General features: G+C 42.3%; 1 protein-coding gene across 1 annotated transcript in view; it reads right to left on the minus strand.

Annotated features, from left to right (window-relative positions):
* Positions 1-4994: 4994 nt before the first annotated feature.
* The window catches only part of si:ch211-183d21.1 (uncharacterized), a 35964-nt gene continuing 21652 nt past the window's right edge, over positions 4995-19306 (minus strand). The window contains exons 11-12 of the mRNA XM_029629445.2: positions 6830-6923; positions 4995-6521 (exon numbers count right to left, since the gene is read on the minus strand). Coding sequence (XP_029485305.1) covers positions 6458-6521; positions 6830-6923 — 158 coding nt within the window. The 3' untranslated portion in view covers positions 4995-6457. The remainder of the gene's footprint in view (positions 6522-6829; positions 6924-19306) is intronic.

Here is a 19306-nt window from a genome sequence, read left to right on the forward strand (position 1 = left end):
GAGGTTGCTAGGTCGAATCCCTATGCTGACAAGGTAAACATCTGTCATTCTGAACCTGAACAAAGCAGTTAACCCACTGTTCCTAGACCGTCATTGTAAATAAGAATTTGTCCTTAACTGACTTGCCTAGTTAAATAAAGGTTAAATGAAAAAGGGCATGAAGGTGTCAGGGCAGGCATAGAGTGGCTGACAGAAAGAGGATGGAACAGAATCATCTCATACTGTGTAGAGAAAACAAACTAGAGAAGAAAAAACAAGTTACTGAAAGGGAGAGATGGAGAGGTTGTGAAAGGGAGACACACACTATGTAAACACTACATCAATGTAGAATTACGTAGGTACTTGCACTCAAACCATGAAAAGGCAAAACCAAGGAGGCCAAGATGTAAAAATATAATGAATAGCATCAGTTATTGAATCCTTTGGCCATGTCTCCAGATATAAAGTGAATTTTGAAAAGTCAGTGGCTGGGCAGTTTGGAGACCTGACAGCTATACCACATTTTCTGGGTATATTTGTCTCACCTAAACTTAAAGATCTTTTCAAACTCAACATCGTTGCAGTGCTCAAGAAAGTCAGAATTGATCTCAAAAGGTGGTTTCCCATCTCATTGGATTGTCAGGGTGAGCCTTATTATGATGAATATCCTCCCTAGTTTGCTCTACCCAATGCAAATGATGCCACTGTGGCTCACTTGAAAATGTGTCAAGTGTTGAGATGGACTTCTCTAAATGCATTTTTTTTAATGGTAAAAGAGCTAGACTTAAAATGAGGACTCTACAACCACCCAAAGAGAGAGGAGTGCTAGCTCTGCCCAATATATGGTACTACAATTGGGCATGCCTTGCCTGCATCATTTCAGAATGCATGCAGAGCTATATCAGGGGTGGGACAGAGTCTCCAGAGGCATGGGGCTGTGCACCTATGGCTTTGTTAAAAGTACTAGTAATTTGCCCCTCTATCACCAGATTCAGGTCACTAATCTCAATTAAATCAATTCAGTCTTTCATTGTTAGATAAAAGTAGATCTAGGTCTGTTTCTATTAAGCTTATCAGTGAGAAACAAGGTTTTAAACCGTTCTAGATTGTTACTCTTATTAGCAAGAAAATGCATCCTATTTAATTGGATTAAGGACAAGCCACCAATGATTACACAGTGGTATCAGGAGATTAAGGCAGCCGATGCTGGACCATTTGCCTGGACATTTAGTTTGACCTGTTAATAGGGGAAGAGATGCAGACGCTTGGCTCTGGAAAGAGCCACCTTAACTCAGAGTAAGGGGATACAGTACTGTTTATGCCAATATGTAAGCTTATTGCATGGTAGAATGTGGTATGTATCTGAGCAGAAAGTTGGGCAAATATGTGTCAACTTTTTTTCTTCCTTTTTAATGTTTTGTAATTATTGTACTTTTTTTTCTTTTTTTCGTTCTTTGTTGTTGAGAAAAAGAAAAAAAACTGCAATGGATTTACCACTTATATCCATCACACATAAACTATCTACACTACATGACCAAAAGTAAGTAGACACCTGCTCGTCGAACATCTCATTCCAAAATCATATAGACACCTGGAGTTGGTCCCCCCCGTTGCTGCTATAACAGCATTCTGGGAAGGCTTTCCACTAGATGTTGGAACATTTCTGCTGGGTTTTTGCTTACTAAGAGCATTAGTGAGGTTGGGCACTGATGTTGGACGATTAGGCCTGGCTCGCAGTCGGAGTTCCAATTAATCCCAAAGGTGGGGTTGATGGGGTTGAGGTCAGGGCTCCATGCAGGCCAGTCAAGTTCTTCCACAACGATCTCGACAAACAATTTCTGTATGGATCTCGCTTTGTGCACAGGGCATTGTTATGCTGAAACAAGAAAAGGCCTTCCCCAAACTGTTGCCACAAAGTTGGAAGTACAGAATCGTCTAGAATGTCATTGTATGTTGTAGCGTTTAGATTTCCCTTCACTGGAACTAAGGGGCCTAGCCCGAACCATAAAAAACAGCCCCAGACCATTAATCCTCTTCCACCAAACTTTACAGGTGGCACTATGCATTCGGGCAGGTAGCGTTTTCCTGGCATCCGCCAAACCCAGATCCGTCCCTCGGACTGCGAGATGGTGAAGCATGATTCATCACTCCAGAGAACGCGTTTTCACTGCTCCAGAGTCCAATGAATTTACCACTTGAACAACTTTGTTTGATATCACACATAAACTATCTACACTACATGACCAAAAGTAAGTAGACACCTGCTCGTTGAACATCTCATTCTAAAATCATATAGACTGTTATTTATTTTCCACCATAATTTGAAATAAATTCATAAAAAATCCTACAATGTGATTTTCTGGATTTTGTTTCCTCATTTTGTCTGTCCTATTTTAAGTGTACTTATGATGAAAATTACAGGCCTCTCTCATATTTTTAAGTGGGAGAACTTGCACAATTGGTGGCTGACTAAATACTTTTTTGCCCCACTGTATATACTTTTACATTTTTTAAAATACTTTATACTATACTGTTAGATCTTATTTCTCCCCAGTAAGTTTCGATTGTGGGGCAAGTCCAAAAGATATGAGAGTGATCTGCCCTCAGTAGACCGCATTCTCTCCATCAAGGGTGTAGTGAGCCAGTCTGTTTTGATTTCAGTTTAGGTGTTATGAAGAAACGTATAACATTCTTCCAACAGAATTCTCTCCATGACCTTGAGTTGGAGGAGCTTTGTTGACTCTCTAATATGTTCAACCATGTTTCATCAGTTATTTCAATGTTAAGTTCCTCCTCCCATTTCTTTTCAATATAGTTTGTAGAATGTTTCGTTGAGGATTGAAAACCTGAGTAGAGATTTGAAATAGTTTTTTTTGTTACTCCCCAAGTTGTATGCGTTAGTGAATACTTGGATTAATTTTGGAGGTGCTCAAGGGTCAGTCACTTTTATCTCCCATAAGAAATAGTGTCGAACTTGTATGTATCTGTAAAAATCTTGTTTATCCAAGCCATGTTTTTTACTTAGGTCCTGGAAGTTATCTAGTTTCCCATTCCTTATAATTGTACTGAATGATGTGATGCCTTTCTGCGTCCATTGTTTAAACCTGCTGTCCTGAGTTGCAGGGATGAAGCTGGGGTCGTATGTAGGCCAACTCAGCCTCTAGGCTATTTGACCAAGAAGCAGGGTGATGGAGTGCCGCATCAGATGACCTGGCCTCTACAATCACCGACATCAACCCAATATATATGGTTTGGGATGAGTTGGACCACAGAGTGAAGGAAAAGCAGCCAACAAGTGCTCATCATATGTGGGAACTCCATCAAGACTGTTGGAAAACCATTCCAGGTGAAGCTGGTTAAGAGAAATCCAAGAGTGTGCAAAGCTGTCAAGGCAAAGGGTGGCTACTTTGAAGAATCTCATATAAAATATATTTAGATTTGTTTAACACTTTTATTTCATTGTACAATAAAAACTATGTAGAAAGTAGTAAAACTAAAGAAAAAACCCTTGAATTTGTAGATGTGTCCAAACTTTTGACTGGTACTTTGTAAGTGTGTACGTACACATGTACATGCATACATATAGACACACACACCCGTTCAAAAGTTTGGGGTCACTTAGAAATGCCCTTGCTTTTGAAAGAAAAGCAACATTTTTTGTCAATTAAAATGACATCAAATTGATCAGAAAGTGTAGACATCGCTATATATGACGCTATATACTACTCCCTTCACAGAACAGCGTAAACTGGCTTTAACCAGAATAGAAAGAGGAGTGGGAGGCCCCGGTGCACAACTGAACAAGAGGACAAGAACATTAGTGTCTACTTTGAGAAACAGACGCCTCACAAGTCCTCAACTGGCAGCTTCATTAAATAGTACCCGCAAAACACAAGTCTCAACGTCAACAGTGAAGAGGCGACTCTGGGATGTTGGCCTTCTAAGCAGAGTTCCTCTGTCCAGTGTCTGTTCTTTTGCCCATCTTAATGTTTTATTTTTATTGGCCAGTCTATGATATGGCTTTTTCTTTGCAACTCTGCTGAGAAACTTGGATTAGCTAACACAATGTGCCATTGGAACACAGGAATGATGGTTGCTGATAATGGGCCTCTGTACACCTATGTAGATATTCCATTAAAAATCAGCCGTTTCCAGCTACAATAGTCATTTACAACATTAATGTCTACACTGTATTTATGCTCAATTTTATGTTCTTTTAATGGACAAAAAGTGTGCATTTCTTTCAAAAACAAGGGCATATATATATATATAAAATCACACACACTATTTAATTCATGCTTGAGTTAATAACAAAATGTACTAGTGCAATGTGCTACAAAATACTAGTGGGTTTAGCACTTTGCACTATTATTTTTTTGTTATTCTTTATGGTGGCACCGGCTACAATCCATTGAAGCCCGAGTGCAGACCCTCACACTGGCTTTCAACATTATATCAATCACATAATTGTCAGGTCTTGTTAAGTGCTCTTTGAGGCCTAAGAAACAGTAGGAGGTCCATTTAGGAGAAATTACAGCTGCAGGTATGAGTGCAGAAGGTGAGGCACCACTTTGATTATACAGACCCATTCATTTTGTTCCTTAAAAGTGGCACTCCAGTCTCCTTTTCACCTAATTTAACACCTGATTTACTTAATAAAAAGGCACATCTCAGTGGTCCATGTATGTCATGACATAGCAGGGTGGCCTTTCCTCTTTTGTTCTCCATTGCTCCTCAAGCATTCCGTCCTCGATTGCCCTTCTCCTTAGAGTTTGCACTTGTGTCTAAAAGACACTATCTTGCTAAAAACATTTTTTTACCCTTTCGGGTGTGTACTTCACTGTTTATACTTGGGGTTTCGCTTTTCAACAGTAAAAGTTCAAAATACGCTCGAATCCACTCCAACCCCTTTAACAGGAACATGAAAGGAGGGAAGCGGAGGGAGAGGAAAGTGGGGAGATGGGTTTGTTGACCGATAGTAGAATACGAATAGAAAAGGAAATACAGACAAGATGTTCAATACATCTAAAGAAATATCAATTTATTTGAATACAAACTTAGCTACATGGCATGAAAAAATATATCTACCAAAGTGCATTCAATTGAAATGTACTAACACGATTACGAGGTTTAAAAAGAGCAATAAAATGACAAAAAAATGACATTCTTCAAATTCCCTTTACATGAAGTATTGATCTAGATTCATTTGGCCATAAAAACAAAAACAACGAGACATTTCAAAGCAGTTTAACAATTATTTTGATAGCAAAGCCACAAACCGTTCTATTATTTTATAAAGAGCAAATCCAGGGCAAAAACAAGGCTGTGCTATGACCACTAAACTTTAAAGAACGAGTGATTGTGTTGTATAGGGCAGTCCTTGAAAATCGTTGAAAACCACCGTCTTACGCTATTCCATGGCAAGGAGCTGATCAAAGTTAATGCGCTTCCAGCAGATTGAAAATAATAGAATTGAATACAAAAAGGGACAGCCCGGTTTTTGCTCTGAATTTGATCATGAACATTTCGGCAAACCTATATTTACTTCCAATTGTGTCTTTAACAGTAAATACCCTTTTTAATATGATTGGTTGTATTTATGGTTGCTTCTACAGTTCAGTTCCCCCTGAGAACATTTAAAACAAATTTACACACAAGGCTCTCACAGACATTGCTATAGTTCTTCTCTACAAAATACTCATCAGATCAGGCCTTTTTGACCTCATATAAAAGTAAAAAGGCACAATAGCAGTTTGCAAGCCAGCTAGAATACAAACGGTTTCAAATTAATACAGACCAATTTTTCCAATAATGAAAATACTATTCTTATTAAATCATAATTTCTAACAGTTTTGTGGGGGGTGGTATCATAAAATAGCTTTGTGCTTATAAAGTACTCCATAGCTCCAGGAGAGGAGAGACTCCATATGGTCTTTCATATTCCTTTTCTATTCCTCAACTAATAGAATGTAAATAACATATATTCTGCCAAATGTTTAAAAAAAAAAGATATTAAAAAACAAAAGATGGTTACAGACTGTAATCACTGGTTCATCACAAGCATTCACATTTTAACCAAACAAATCAACAGAACTTTCAGTACCGGTAACTCATGATTGCTTTTTAGATTTGTAGTCTTGTTACTTCATACACTTTCAGATAGATTTAATAAAAAGAGAATATGAAGGAGAAAAAAATGTAGGCACGAGACAGTGAAACCATGATTATGACATAGTAGTAAAACTAGTGCAACATTTACTGGGAATTATGATGTAGGGAATGTAAAAGCATGGCAATTCGTAACACATTTACAAAAATGGTGCTGGTCCCTTATCTAGTGGGAGATCCCCATTCAAAAACACAGACAAAAGAACACAATGTCTGAAAAAAACAGGCAGGACAACTTCCCTTCACTCACCAGCGTTAAAGAATGCTCCTTCACATGCACGCACACACACACACACGCACACACACACACTTAAAGTTCAGAAAGTCCCTCTCCATGCTCATTCAACTCCATGGAGTAATAGTCCAGTGGTCGCCTAAGGACAAAAAGCATACACAGCTTTTGACAACTGCTACAACGGCACAATTATTAAGTGAATAAACTGAAGTATATTGTTTTCTCAGAAGGGTTGAGGCAAGATAATGATAGCGAATCATGTTTCTATTCACATTGGGGTAAAAGGGCCATCTGTGTAACTATTATGTACAGCTGCATACAGTGAAATGAGGCCTCTTCACTTAACCACTGAGGCAGGATGTGTGCGTACATAAGCACGTCTGAGTATGTACGCACATTCGAGACTGTGCGTGTGTGGCTTGAATGTGTGTTTGTGTATGGTCTCACCTCTTTTTGTAGAGGTAGGTAAAGAGGGCTGCCCCCAGTCCCAGTAGCAGTAGAGCTCCAAGCACCAGGCCAATATGAAGGCCCAGGGCAGACTCTGAAAAGAACCAAAACCATCAGTCAGCTAAGCCTAAAGCGCCATTTAAATGGAGATTCTCGAAGCTTACAGAGAAGGCTTAGTCTGTGCCTAGGAAACCAGCCCATAGGAAATAAACCTGCGCACTGAACTATGCTCCCAAAATGAGCATATTCGACTCACATTGTCAGCCATGCTTATCTTAAAAATAAAAAAAACACCAGGAGAGCTCTGTGCATGCTAGGGTCCATGAACTCATATCTGAAGTCTCCAATATCTGGTATGACCATTGGCTATGTCTAAATCTGTACAAAGATCGCCACCTTCTGGACAATAATGTTCAAATGTGAGTTAAGAATCTGTCCTTCATGGGAAAACCTTTGCACATATTTCCACAGTTAATAACTGAAATACTCAATCTTGACATAGCAACTACAGATAATCTATCCCACTGGACTAAGTAAAGGGTACAGATGATCTGTAAAAATACAGTGTAATGCAGGAGGACTAAACTAAATGCCTCCAGCACTGTCCTGTGGGTTGGTTTGTTTTCATTCCATCCAATATCCTTGTCTTTGATTGGCTCTTCACCAATATCCTTAGTCTTCATTTGTTGTTAGTTCATTTGTACTTAGGCCTTCTACAACTCAACACTAGTGGTCAGTGTGTGGTGTGTTCTCCGGGGGTATTTTCCTTAGTCGATGAGTGTAGCAAAACATTTTGCACCGTAGCAAAAAGCTTTACTCCAAATGGAAACAATTTTGCTCCGAAAACTACATTATCTATTGGACAAATTCAGGAAGGTCCCTCCCTGTTTCTGTCCGTTTAGTTATGTTTGCTTACTAGTGAATATACCCATGTTAAGGCAATGAGATATTTCCTCCAACCAATGTTTGCTCACACATATCAAGAGAGCTTTATAAGTGTGGTGTGTTCAGGCCGTTTGTGTATGCCGGGTTAAGACCAGGGTTGTGTTCAATAGGGAAAACTGTAGCAAAACATTTCAGGACGCTGTGCAGCCAAAAATGAAAACTTAGGTACATTAACCCGAAGAAAATAAATAAAAAGACCCTGGGCAGACTGTGGGTGCAAACAGCGGCTGGTAGAGCAGTCACATAGGGAGGCTAAAGGCAGTCACATAGGGAGGCTAAGGGCAGTCACATAGGGAGGTTAAGGGCAGTCACATAGGGAGGCTAAAGGCAGTCACATAGGGAGGCTAAGGGCAGTCACATAGGGAGGCTAAGGGCAGTCACATAGGGAGGTTAAGGGCAGTCACATAGGGAGGTTAAGGGCAGTCACATAGGGAGGCTAAAGGCAGTCACATAGGGAGGTTAAGGGCAGTCACATAGGGAGGTTAAGGGCAGTCACATAGGGAGGCTAAGGGCAGTCACATAGGGAGGCTAAGGGCAGTCACATAGGGAGGCTAAAGGCAGTCACATAGGGAGGTTAAGGGCAGTCACATAGGGAGGCTAAGGGCAGTCACATAGGGAGGTTAAGGGCAGTCACATAGGGAGGCTAAAGGCAGTCACATAGGGAGGTTAAGGGCAGTCACATAGGGAGGCTAAGGGCAGTCACATAGGGAGGTTAAGGTCAGTCACATAGGGAGGTTAAGGACAGTCACATAGGGAGGCTAAAGGCAGTCACATAGGGAGGTTAAGGGCAGTCACATAGGGAGGCTAAAGGCAGTCACATAGGGAGGTTAAGGGCAGTCACATAGGGAGGCTAAGGGCAGTCACATAGGGAGGTTAAGGGCAGTCACATAGGGAGGCTAAAGGCAGTCACATAGGGAGGTTAAGGGCAGTCACATAGGGAGGCTAAAGGCAGTCACATAGGGAGGTTAAGGGCAGTCACATAGGGAGGCTAAGGGCAGTCACATAGGGAGGCTAAGGGCAGTCACATAGGGAGGCTAAGGGCAGTCACATAGGAGGCTAAGGGCAGTCACATAGGGAGGTTAAGGGCAGTCACATAGGGAGGCTAAGGGCAGTCACATAGGGAGGTTAAGGGCAGTCACATAGGGAGGTTAAGGGCAGTCACATAGGGAGGCTAAGGGCAGTCACATAGGGAGGCTAAGGGCAGTCACATAGGGAGGTTAAGGGCAGTCACATAGGGAGGCTAAGGGCAGTCACATAGGGAGGTTAAGGGCAGTCACATAGGGAGGTTAAGGGCAGTCACATAGGGACGTTAAGGGCAGTCACATAGGGAGGTTAAGGGCAGTCCCATAGGGAGGTTAAGGGCAGTCACATAGGGAGGTTAAGGGCAGTAGTAAAACCAAAGATGGACGAATATTAATTCTCCAGTCTTTTCAGCGGCTAATACAGTGCCTATAGAGTTGCGTTCCAACGTGGGATGGAAATAGATGTTATTGTAATTTTGTCATTGATCTAAAATACTCCATAATGTCAAAATGAAAAGAAAATTCTACAAATTAACACAAATGTAATCATTTCTAATTGTATAAAGACAATTATTTGGTTGCAATTTTGTAATATTTTATATCAAGGGCGGTCAAACATCCTCCAGGAGAGCTACTGGATGTGCAGGCTTTTGTTCAAGCCCCGCTCTAACGCACCTCATTGTAGCCTAAACATCAGCTGCTCAACAGGGCCTTGATAAGCAGACTTGGGTGTGTGTTAGGGCTAGATCTAAAGCCTGCACACCCAGTAGCTTCCAGATGGATGGTTGACCATGTGTTTTATACAGTAGCCTACCAGTGCAGTTATTCTACTTTTTGGTGGGTTTGGTGCCTTGATCAAGGGCACAACGTCAGGAGATAGTAGGCAAACATGGGATTAGAGACCAGCGGCCTTCTAATGTCAATACCAGATTATTCAGACTTTCATGTAGGCTACATAGACGCCACCAATTATTGGTCAAGGAGATTTGGTTAAAAGTCATGAAATTCCATCTGCCAAAATGTGTATAAACCCTTAACAGTGAATAATCAAAAAGGTCTCTATAGCAGAATGTAATTTGGGAATTTCTGTGAACATAGTCTAAATGGACCAACTGGAGAAAAGACAGTTCCTGCAACTCTTTCATCCCAAGTCAAGCACTGGTTGCGTAAGTATTCTAGGGCCCTATAAAACACAGAAGGAATCCAGACAAAAACATACATTAGTAAAGGTCCGTCAGTCAAGTATTCAAAAGCCCAGGGAACTTTTTGAAAGCCTCATAAAAAAAGAGAAGTGATTGGTAGATGGGTAACAATAACAAAACAGACATTGAATACATATTTAAGCTTGGTCAAGTTAATAATTATTCTGTGGATGATGTATTAAACCACCCAGACACTAGAAAGATAAAGTTGTCTTTCTGAGCTGCTGGAGGGGAAGGAAACTGCTTAGGGAGGTCACCATGAGGCCAGTATGGTCTAGTACGGTGTCCTGGCAAAATAAATAGTGGGGGTATGCCGTACCGGTAAAACATGAGCCCATCACAATAGTGAAAACAATATGTCAAGAAAACTGTAGGCTATTACACCATGATTTATCATTACCATTTGTCAGAGGCATGAAATATTAGCGAATGGACTGAAAACGTGTGGTAGGCATATAGCCTATGCTATAAAATGCCATGTGGTTTGATGAGAACACTTACATTTTGCCAGGGCAGATATGAGTGGCCGACACAGACAGCAGTGGATGCATAAATTCGGGCCTAATGACAATTGCCAAATGTCATTATACTTTTGGGTGTTTTGTGTAACAGATGTCTCTTTCCATTCACCACTGTTTGGAGGCTGGAAATATGCTGCGAGTGGATGAGCGTGCGCAGGTAGCCTAGTAAAGGATCCCTTTGAAGTGTTTTGACAATTAGATGAAAACATCATGACTGGTTGTGTTTATGCCACAACAAAAAGGTAATAAATACAAAAGTTAAATGATACATCTTTATGACTCACAGAGATGCTTTTGAATTTATAGGGATTCTAAATATAATTATATGATAAGGCCCAACAGCCTGCCGGCCTGCCCATATAGCAGCTGGCAGCCGCCTAAACGAATGCAGCATTTTCTGAGCTGAACTTACCAAGATGCACCTCCAACATGTCCGAATATAAACAATGCAGCTATTCCCTCCGCAAGGCTATTAAACAAGCTAAGCGTCAGTACAGGGACAAAGTGGAATCTCAATTCAATGGCTCAGACACAAGAGGCATGTGGCAGGGTCTACAGTCAATCACGGACTACAAGAAGAAACCCAGCCCAGTCACGGACCAGGATGTCTTGCTCCCAGGCAGACTAAATTACTTTTTTGCCCGCTTTGAGGACAATACAGTGCCACTGACACGGCCTGCAACGAAAACATGCGGTCTCTCCTTCACTGCAGCCGAGGTGAGTAAGACATTTAAACGTGTTAACCCTCGCAAGGCTGCAGGCCCAGACGGCATCCCCAGCCGCGCCCTCAGAGCATGCGCAGACCAGCTGGCCGGTGTGTTTACGGACATATTCAATCAATCCCTATACCAGTCTGCTGTTCCCACATGCTTCAAGAGGGCCACCATTGTTCCTGTTCCCAAGAAAGCTAAGGTAACTGAGCTAAACGACTACCGCCCGTAGCACTCACTTCCGTCATCATGAAGTGCTTTGAGAGACTAGTCAAGGACCATATCACCTCCACCCTACCTGACACCCTAGACCCACTCCAATTTGCTTACCGCCCAAATAGGTCCACAGACGATGCAATCTCAACCACACTGCACACTGCCCTAACCCACCTGGACAAGAGGAATACCTATGTGAGAATGCTGTTCATCGACTACAGCTCGGCATTCAACACCATAGTACCCTCCAAGCTCGTCATCAAGCTCGAGACCCTGGGTCTCGACCCCGCCTGTGCAACTGGGTACTGGACTTCCTGACGGGCCGCCCCCAGGTGGTGAGGGTAGGCAACAACATCTCCTCCCCGCTGATCCTCAACACGGGGCCCCACAAGGGTGCGTTCTGAGCCCTCTCCTGTACTCCCTGTTCACCCACGACTGCGTGGCCACGCACGCCTCCAACTCAATCATCAAGTTTGCGGACGACACAACAGTGGTAGGCTTGATTACCAACAACGACGAGACGGCCTACAGGGAGGAGGTGAGGGCCCTCGGAGTGTGGTGTCAGGAAAATAACCTCACACTCAACGTCAACAAAACTAAGGAGATGATTGTGGACTTCAGGAAACAGCAGAGGGAACACCCCCCTATCCACATCGATGGAACAGTAGTGGAGAGGGTAGCAAGTTTTAAGTTCTTCGGCATACACATCACAGACAAACTGAATTGGTCCACTCACACTGACAGCGTCGTGAAGAAGGCGCAGCAGCGCCTCTTCAACCTCAGGAGGCTGAAGAAATTCGGCTTGTCACCAAAAGCACTCACGAACTTCTACAGATGCACAATCGAGAGCATCCTGGCGGGCTGTATCACCGCCTGGTACGGCAACTGCTCCGCCCTCAACCGTAAGGCTCTCCAGAGGGTAGTGAGGTCCGCACAACGCATCACCGGGGGCAAACTACCTGCCCTCCAGGACACCTACACCACCCGATGTTACAGGAAGGCCATAAAGATCATCAAGGACATCAACCACCCGAACCACTGCCTGTTCACCCCGCTATCATCCAGAAGGCGAGGTCAGTACAGGTGCATCAAAGCTGGGACTGAGAGACTGAAAAACAGCTTCTATCTCAAGGCTATCAGACTGTTAAACAGCCACCATTGAGTGGCTGCTGCCAACACACTGTCATTGACACTGACCCAACTCCAGCCACTTTAATAATGGGAATTGATGGGAAATGATGTAAATATATCACTAGCCACTTTAAACAATGCTACCTTATATAATGTTACTTACCCTACATTATTCATCTCATATGCATACGTATATACTGTACTCTACATCATCGACTGCATCCTTATGTAATACATGTATCACTAGCCACTTTAACTATGCCACTTTGTTTACTTTGTCTACATACTCATCTCATATGTATATACTGTACTCGATACCATCTACTGTATGCTGCTCTGTACCATCACTCACTCATATATCCTTATGTACATATTCTTTATCCCCTTACACTGTGTATAAGACAGTAGTTTTAGAATTGTTAGTTAGATTACTTGTTGGTTATCACTGCATTGTCGGAACTAGAAGCACAAGCATTTCGCTACACTCGCATTAACATCTGCTAACCATGTGTATGTGACAAATAAAATTTGATTTGATTTGATTTGAACAACACATAACACCTCACATTAGTCTGCCCAACAACAATGGTAACTTCTCCCGCCCAGTGGCATGAGGGCTATTTAGGTGAACGCTGATGCCGCACCATAAGCAGTGCCCACTTTACCAAAGGCAGGGGCAGAAAATATACTTAACAAAAATATTAAAAGGCAACAGGTAAAGGGTTGGTCCCATGTTTTATGAGCTGAAATAAAAGATCCCAGAAATTCTCCATACGCACAAGAAGCTTATTTCTCTCAAATGTTAAGCACAAAGTTGTTAAGCATTTCTCCTTTGCCAAGATAATCCATCCAACTGACAAGTGTGGTATATCAATATGCTGATTAATTAAACAACATTATCATTACACAGGTTCACCTCGAGCTGGGGACAAAAGGCCACACTAAAATGTGCAGTTTTGTCAACACAATGCCACAGATGTCTCAAGTTTTGAGGGAGTGTACAATTGGCATGCTGACTGCAGGAATGTCCACCAGAGCTGTTGCCAGAGAGATGCAGCACTCCACCAAATGTATTTAACATAAATTATGTAGCCTACGGTAGAAAGAGTTGTACCCTGTGGTTTTTCTGTAACCCATAGACTGGAGACCAGAAAGCAATTCAGTCTATGGGTAAAAGTTCAGCAGTTCAGAAAGCAATTCATTTCAACAAACGTCTTAATTTGAATTAAACTTAACTAAAAACAAGGAGGGCTTTGTTGGAGCATAATTCTTCCTTTAAAAAGAAAAAAAAAAAAAAAGAAAAAAGAGGTAGGCCTACCTGTTTGACGGACGCAATTATGCGAATCCATAGATTTGTCGGTATAACCAAATCCTTAAATATCGGTCACCATGCACTCTTTAAATGCCTCCGTGTCTGGGTTTTGGTGTGGTACCAGATAATATAAAAGTGTTCTATAACAATGCTTATGTCCATGATACCTTATGCTAGAAACAAGCTTTACAATGCCCACAAAAGACGTGACTGATGCACATGGGGATATATTGATTAGTCTCGATGACATTCTGAAACTGAGCCGTGGCCTTCAAAATTGGAGACAAAAAAATATATATACTTTCCTATTTTGTCCCTATTAATTGAGCTTTTCACTTTCTGAAAATGTTAAAAACCAAGGCAGCTTTTAAGGATGCAGTTCTGTCGTTGGGTTAAGCGACAGCCGAGTAGCCAGCAGTTTTCTGCACCGGTCGAGCCTCTGTCTGTGTGGAAAGGTACATTTTGAAAGTGCAATGCTTAGATTCATAATGATGTCTAATATTTCATTATTTGCAAACAGCAACCGTTTCATTGCAAACAAGACACTCTGGTTTGACAATGGAGAAATACAGTGCCTATTCCTCTGTCCAGTCTTCCCTGAAACATCTATTTTGATTATCCACCTTTCTTTTGAGACTTTCAGAGTGACATTTTCTTGATTGCAAGCAGTTCTTCCCCAATCTATGCTCAAAGAAATATAGAAAACTAATTTCAAAAGAGACATTGGTGAATTTGTCAGTGTAATCAGAATGAAAATATGAGGATATGTTATTGACGTTAAACTAATTATATAGCCTAGTAACCAGATACAATTTTGAACGTATCATAGGCCTTTGAATTGGGCTGCTATTATGTTCTGCCGACTATTAGCTGAGAAACAAATTGGCCTGAGGCCAAACCCATTGCCAACCCCCACTGTACATTATTTTAGATTAGCAGGGATAGGAGGTGGTGGACATTTTGTGTCTCGCCTAGGGCGGCAGAACTTCCAGGGCCGGGCCGGTTAGGCAGATACATTTTTTTGAGTGCGTGTGCGTGCACACATAGGTGGTCCTGTACTGGGATGAAATGTAATCTACTTTCACCCCTGGTTCAATGGCTGTGATGGGAGAAAACTGAGGATGGATCAACAACATTGTAGTTACTCCACAATAATGACCTAAATGACAGAGTGAAAAGAATACAAATATTCCAGAACATGCAACAAGGCACTAAAGTAATACTGCAAAGAAACAGCAAAGGAATACACTTTTTGGCCTAAATGCAAAGCCTTATGTTTGGGGCAAATCCAAAAACATTGAGTAACTGCCTGCTTATTTTCAAGCATGGTGATTGCTGCTTCATGGTATGGGTATGCCTGACATCGGCAAAGACGGGAGTTTTTCAGGATGAAAAAAACCCCAAAATGGAGTTAAACAGGAACAATCTGTCTGCTTTACACCAGACACTGGGAGAGAAATTCACTTTTCAGCAGGACAATAACCTACAACACAAAGTAAAATCTACACTGGAGTTGCTTACCAGTAGTGGCCAAGTTAAAGTTTTGACTTAAATCTGCATGAAAATCTATGGTAAGACTTGAAAATTGTTGTCCCCAACACCTTGACAGTGCCTGAAAATAATAATGGGCAAATATTACACAATACAGGTGTGCAAAGCTCTTAGACTTGCCCAAGAAGATTCACAGCTGTAATCGCTGCCAAAGGTGTTTCTAACATGTATTGACTCAGGGAGTGAATACTTATATAATCAAGGTATAGTAGTGTTTTATATATATATACACTGCTCAAACAAATAAAGGGAACACTTAAACAATACAATGTAACTCCAAGTCAATCACACTTCTGTGAAATCAAACTGTCCACTTAGGAAGCAACACTGATTGACAATACATTTCACATGCTGTTGTGCAAATGGAATAGACAACAGGTGGAAATTATAGGCAATTAGCAAGACACCCCCAATAAAGGAGTGGTTCTGCAGGTGGTGACCACAGACCACTTCTCAGTTCCTATGCTTCCTGGCTGATGTTTTGGTCACTTTTGAATGCTGGCGGTGCTTTCACTCTAGTAGCCACACAAGTGGCTCAGGTAGTGCAGCTCATCCAGGATGGTACATCAATGCGAGCTGCGGCAAGAAGATTTGCTGTGACTGTCAGCGTAGTGTCCAGAGCATGGAGGCGCTACCAGGAGACAGGCCAGTACACCAGGAGACGTGGAGGAGGCCGTAGGAGGGCAACAACCCAGCAGCAGGACTGCTACCTCCGCCTTTGTGCAAGGAGGAGCAGGAGGAGCACTGCCAGAGCCCTGCAAAATGACCTCCAGCAGGCCACAAATGTGCATGTGTCTGCTCAAATGGTCAGAAACAGACTCCATGAGGGTGGTATGAGGGCCTGATGTCCACAGGTGGGGGTTGTGCTTTACAGCCAAACACCGTGCAGGACGTTTGGCATTTACCAGAGAACACCAAGATTGGCATATTCGCCACTGGCGCCCTGTGCTCTTCACAGATGAAAGCAGGTTCACACTGAGCACGTGACAGACGTGACAGTCAGGAGACGCCGTGGAGAACGTTCTGCTGCCTGCAACATCCTCCAGCATGACCGGTTTGGCGGTGGGTCAGTCATGGTGTGGGGTGGCATTTATTTGGGGGGGGGGGGGGTGCACAGCCCTCCATGTGCTCGCCAGAGGTAGCCTGACTGCCATTAGGTACCGAGATGCGATCTTCAGACCCCTTGTGAGACCATATGCTGGTGCGGTTGGCCCTGGGTTCCTCCTAATGCAAGACAATGCTAGACCTCATGTGGCTGGAGTGTCAGCACTTCCTGCAAGAGGAAGGCATTGATGCTATGGACTGGCCCGCCCGTTCCCCAGACCTGAATCCAATTGAGCACATCTGGGACATCATGTCTCGCTCCATCCACCAACCACAGACTGTCCAGGAGTTGGCGGATGCTTTAGTCCAGGTCTGGGAGGGGATCCCTCAGGAGACCATCCGCCACCTCATCAGGAGCATGCCCAGGCGTTGTAGGGAGGTCATACAGGCACGTGGAGGCCACACACACTACTGAGCCTAATTTTGACTTGTTTTAAGGACATTACATCAAAGTGGGATCAGCCTGTAGTGTGGTTTTCCACTTTAATTTTGAGTGTGACTCCAAATCCAGACCTCCATGGGTTGATAAATTTGATTATATATATATATACAGTGGGGCAAAAAAGTATTTAGTCAGCCACCAATTGTGCAAGTTCTCCCACTTAAAAAGATGAGAGGCCTGTAATTTTCATCATAGGTACACTTCAACTATGACAGACAAAATTAGAAAACAAAATCCAGAAAATCACATTGTAGGATTTTTAATGAATTTATTTGCAAATTATGGTGGAAAATAAGTATTTGGTCACCTACAAACAAGCAAGATTTCTGGCTCTCACAGACCTGTCACTTCTTCTTTAAGAGGCTCCTCTGTCCTCCACTCGTTACCTGTATTAATGGCACCTGTTTGAACTTGTTATCAGTATAAAAGACACCTGTCCACAACCTCAAACAGTCACACTCCAAACTCCACTATGGCCAAGACCAAAGAGCTGTCAAAGGACACCAGAAACAAAATTGTAGACCTGCACCAGGCTGGGAAGACTGAATCTGCAATAGGTAAGCAGCTTGGTTTGAAGAAATCAACTGTGGGAGCAATTATTAGGAAATGGAAGACATACAAGACCACTGATAATCTCCCTCGATCTGGGGCTCCACGCAAGATCTCACCCCGTGGGGTCAAAATGATCACAAGAACGGTGAGCAAAAATCCCAGAACCACATGGGTGGACCTAGTGAATGACCTGCAGAGAGCTGGGACCAAAGTAACAAAGCCTACCATTAGTAACACACTACGCCACCAGGGACTCAAATCCTGCAGTGCCAGACGTGTCTCCCTGCTTAAGCCAGTACATGTCCAGGCCCGTCTGAAGTTTGCTAGAGAGCATTTGGATGATCCAGAAGAAGATTGGGAGAATGTCATATGGTCAGATGAAACCAAAATAGAACTCTTTGGTAAAAACTCAACTCGTCGTGTTTGGAGGACAAAGAATGCTGAGTTGCATCCAAAGGGCATTGAAGATGAAACGTGGCTGGGTCTTTCAGCATGACAATGATCCCAAACACACCACCCGGGCAACGAAGGAGTGGCTTCGTAAGAAGCATTTCAAGGTCCTGGAGTGGCCTAGCCAGTCTCCAGATCTCAACCCCATAGAAAATCTTTGGAGGGAGTTGAAAGTCCGTGTTGCCCAGCAACAGTGCCAAAACTGCTCTAGAGGAGATCTGCATGGAGGAATGGGCCAAAATACCAGCAACAGTGTGTGAAAACCTTGTGAAGACTTACAGAAAACGTTTGACCTCTGTCATTGCCAACAAAGGGTATATAACAAAGTATTGAGATAAACTTTTGTTATTGACCAAATGCACAATTGGTGGCTGACTAAATACTTTTTTGCCCCACTATGTGTGTGTGTGTATATATATATATATATAAATAATATTTATCCCGCTTCAAAAAAAGACTAAATCCATTTTAATCCCACTTTATAAAACAAAATGTGATGAAATCCAAAGAGGAACTGAACAGCTCTTAAGCACAATAGTCAATAGACCTGTAGTTTATTTGAAAATACCAATTCTCAAATACTCAAGGTAGTTGAATATACAGTACCAAATCTACACACAACACCCCATAATGACAAAGCGAAAACAGGTTTTTAGAGTTTTTTGCAAATTACAAATAAATAACAGAAATACCTTATTTACATAAGTATTCCGGCCCTTTGCTGCTATGAGACTCGAAATTGAACTCAGGTGCATTATGTTTCCTTTGATTATCCTTGATTTGTTTCTGAAACTTGATTTGAGTCCACCTGTGGTAAAATGATTGGACATGATTTGGAAAGGCATGCATGTCAGAGCAAAAACCAAGCCATGAGGTCAAAGGAATTGTCCGTAGAGCTCCAAGACAGGAGATTGTGTCGAAGCACAGATCTGGGGAAGGATACCAAAACATTTTTGCAGCATTGAAGGTCCCCAAGAACACAGTGGCCTCCATCCATCAAAGTGGCCAGTGATTTCAAGACAGTTGAAGTCGGAAGCTGACATACACCTTAGCCAAATACATTTAAATTCATTTTTCACAATTCCTGACATTTAATCCTAGTAAAAATTCCCTGTCTTGGGTCAGTTAGGATCATCACTTTATTTTAAGAATGTGAAAAGTCAGAATAATAGTGGATAAATATTTCTTTCAGCTTTTATTTCTTTCATCACATTCCCAGTGGGTCAAAAGTTTACATACACTCAATTAGTATTTGGTAGCATTGTCTTTAAATTGTTTAACTTGAGTCAAACATTTCAGGTAGCCTTCCACAAGCTTCC

Source organism: Oncorhynchus nerka, linkage group LG23, assembly GCF_034236695.1.
Source record: "Oncorhynchus nerka isolate Pitt River linkage group LG23, Oner_Uvic_2.0, whole genome shotgun sequence".
In the NCBI taxonomy this organism is placed as follows: Eukaryota; Metazoa; Chordata; class Actinopteri; order Salmoniformes; family Salmonidae; genus Oncorhynchus; species Oncorhynchus nerka.